Genomic DNA, 3,406 nt, shown 5'->3' on the forward strand with positions numbered 1-3,406 from the left:
TAATTTTTTATATAAATAATATATTTCATAATCCAGTATCTTATATATACATAATTCTTATTTTTATATTAATTGCAAACTATTTCCTTCAATTTATTAACTTTTTAATTTATTTGGCCTCCCAATTTTATATAAGTCATTTTAGTACTTCCTTTAATGTTGCATCTTTTTTAGGCCTTAAATATATTTTTTTATCAAATTACCTCAAAATAGAAGAAAAGTTAACATTATTTTTTTACTTTGTTGATGTGACCGTGTATAACACATCAACATTTAATTATTTTTTAAAAATTTAAAAATTCAAAAAGATTATAAAAATTATTTTTAAAAGTTTAAAATTAGTTGGTAAATTAATAAAAAGTAAGTGTTGACTATAATATGTTGTTTGATAAAAATATTTATTATTTTTTAAAACGTATTTATTTATTAATTTTAATCTTATGAATATAATATTTTATATTATTTGGATAAAATTTAAATATAATAATTTGAAAACTTTATTTTATTTTGAAAAGTAATTTATTTCAATTAAAAAATTAGCATAATATTTTCACCATGAACTAAAACGTTGAGAATTTTATCTACTTATCTTATTCACGAAATTTTTTGTTGAGAATTTTATATTAAGTAAAACGTTAAAATGATTATCAAACATATTGAATGTCAAATACACCCTAAATTTTTTTTAAAATAAAACATGTAAAATCATGTGCAACACATATGACATTAGAAATTAGTAACAAATAATCAAATATATTTATTTCAGAAAAAGCTTTGGTGCTGTTTGATAAACTGAAAAATAAGATTGTGTTTGATAAACCATCAAAGATTTTCATTTTATTGAAAATGAAAAATTTTAAATGTTTTTGATAATAAGAAATCATGTAACGAAGGGGATTCTTATTTGTACAAATGGTACTTCGAGCTTGGAACGAGCATGAAGAAATTAACGATACTTCTTTATCTTTTGAGTTGTTCTACCGGATCGATCTCTCAAGACTTTTGGTCTCTACTCGGACCCGATGAAAAAAATGGGATTACTTCTTATGGGTTCGTTGAGAATGATTCTGATCTAGTTCATGGCCTATTAGAAGTAGAAGGTGCTCTGGTGGGATCCTCACGGACAGAAAAAGATTGCGGTTACTTTGATAATGATCGAGTGACATTGCTTCTTCGGTCCAAGCCGGGGAATCCCTTATATATGATGCAAAATGGATCTTGTTCTATTGCTGACCAGAGAAATCTCTATGAAAAATACGAATCAGAGTTTGAAGAAGGGGAAGGAGAAGGAGTACTCGACCCGCAAAAGATAGATGAGGATTTATTCAATCACATAGTTTGGGCTCCTAAGATATGGCGCCCTTGGGGCTTTCAATATTGATTTGTTAAGATTGATTTTATTTTAAAAATAAAGCATCTCTTCCTCTTCTTTTGTTGTTGTTAAAAAGTGAAATATCCAAATTATTATATTTATTTTTATGAAAAATATACAAAATAAAATAAAATATTAATAAGATTAAATTTAAGAGATAAATAATTAAAAAAACCAAGATTAATTTTACTAAATAATAAATTACATTTAATACGCCAATAACCTCTTAGTTTAGTGATAAGGGCATTAAGTTGCGAGGAATGAAAGTTTGTGTTCGATCTCAAGGAATTCCTTTAAACATGATATGATAAAAACATAATATAAAAGGGAACACAATACGTATATAAATATATTACTTTAAAAATGATTACAAATACAGGAAAAAACACAAAATACCTTTAATAGAATAATTTTCCCTTTCAAACACTATAAGAAAAAAGAGAGTAAAAGTTTAATAGAATCTTAATTTTAAGTAGAAAGAAATAAGTTGATTAGGGCCGGATACATATTTATGGGTCAGACAATGTAAGCTTAGTAGATCTCTGGAGCAAACAAGATTATAGATTTTCTTTTCTTCATTATCAAACTTTCAGACATGGACCACATCTTGACACATGTTTTGCACCATTATAAGAGAACACGTACGTCTTGCCATGATTTTAGAGGCATTCATTTTTTTTTTTAAACTTAAGCACGTCTGTCTCTAGAGCTGCAGGCATTCTCTCACTCGACTTGACTGAATTTAGGTATCTAAATCTGAAAATGATTTCAAAATAACTTTTCCATAATTGCATTGATATATGTATACATAGCCAGAGAACCCTGCAACAAAATCATCCTTGATTAGGACAAGTGTCCAACAACATGTTCATATATAATTCAAAAGAAATTGATCACCTTTAGCTACCTTTCTAGACAAAAGATCGAGCTTTTTCGTCTTCCACGGACCGGGAGTGCAAAAAGGAATTGATCACTCGTATAAAGATGCAATAGCATACCATCAAGTAAATTACTTTCTATTCAATCAGATGCAATATCATACCTTGTTCATATATAGACTATGGGGTCTATTTCTTTTAGCTTTCTTGTTAATTATTGTGCCATAAAGTTATTAGGAAAGGAAACCTGGAACACTTGCATAAAACCTAAATTTCAGGGTTTGGTTGGCACAGAAAAAAGAAGAAAGTAGGTCCAACTCCAATCTTCATCCCCTTCTCAAAAGCTACACATACTTATCTTGGTTTCTTAAAGGGAAAACCCCCAAGTTTTTATCTCAACCTTATGCTAAATTATGATGTTCAATCACCTCGTCATCCTGGTTGATCTTTTGTGTACAGCCCATGTGTCTAAGTAAACTCAGAACATATCTTCACATAGCCAGTTCATTTGTTCAAGGAAAGGGGAATATACATATTTGTATATTATATGAAGGCAATGGTCCCTTTTAATAGCTTAATTTAGTCCAAGAAACCTTTATTTCAGGCAATGACTTGTGAATTTATTTTGTCTAAAACCTTCTTTTGACAAAGACAGATCTGGTCAAAGGAAATGTAAAGTTCAAGCAGACAATGTTCTTCTTTTAGGGTAAAGAGTTTAGCATTGTCCCCGTCTTCAAATCAGTCTTCCACCAGTTCCCTTATTGTCATAAGTATAAAATGGTCCCTATATATTTTAGCGTTAATGGATGTCATTAATGCTTCCAAGTCACTGAATTGGACTACTCAACTATCTTGAATTCCTTTTTTCTTTATAAACTAGATACATGAATTTTTATGTGCATTAATTTGTATGAATTATCGATATAATATTCTAAACTAGAAATGATGGAAAGTGATAAAAGAGGCATAACATAGGAAGGGGTTCTCGTAATTATGAATTATGAATGAGAAAAGTTAAGTTGTTGCTCGTGAAATGGGGAGAAGAAAACTAATTAGCCTTGCTTGTTACGGAGAAAAAGGTTCCCGAGGTTGAATATGGGGAAAATATGTCCTATATATGAAGAGGAATTATGAAACTTACAGAGGTTGCTGAGAT

The 3,406-nt window shown here is 29.1% G+C and overlaps 1 protein-coding gene across 1 annotated transcript; it reads left to right on the top strand.

Moving 5' to 3' along the window:
- Positions 1-937: 937 nt before the first annotated feature.
- On the top strand, positions 938-1,381 carry LOC121212316 (protein Ycf2-like). The gene has a single exon (XM_041084779.1). The coding sequence runs from the start codon at positions 938-940 to the stop codon at positions 1,379-1,381; it is 444 nt and encodes a 147-aa protein (XP_040940713.1).
- Positions 1,382-3,406: the final 2,025 nt, after the last annotated feature.

This window comes from Gossypium hirsutum, chromosome A13 (genome assembly GCF_007990345.1).
Source record: "Gossypium hirsutum isolate 1008001.06 chromosome A13, Gossypium_hirsutum_v2.1, whole genome shotgun sequence".
Taxonomy (NCBI): Eukaryota; Viridiplantae; Streptophyta; class Magnoliopsida; order Malvales; family Malvaceae; genus Gossypium; species Gossypium hirsutum.

Bases quoted from the DNA above. Each gene is read 5' to 3' on its own strand.
- LOC121212316 (XM_041084779.1), top strand. From the start codon at position 938: ATGAAGAAATTAACGATACTTCTTTATCTTTTGAGTTGTTCTACCGGA.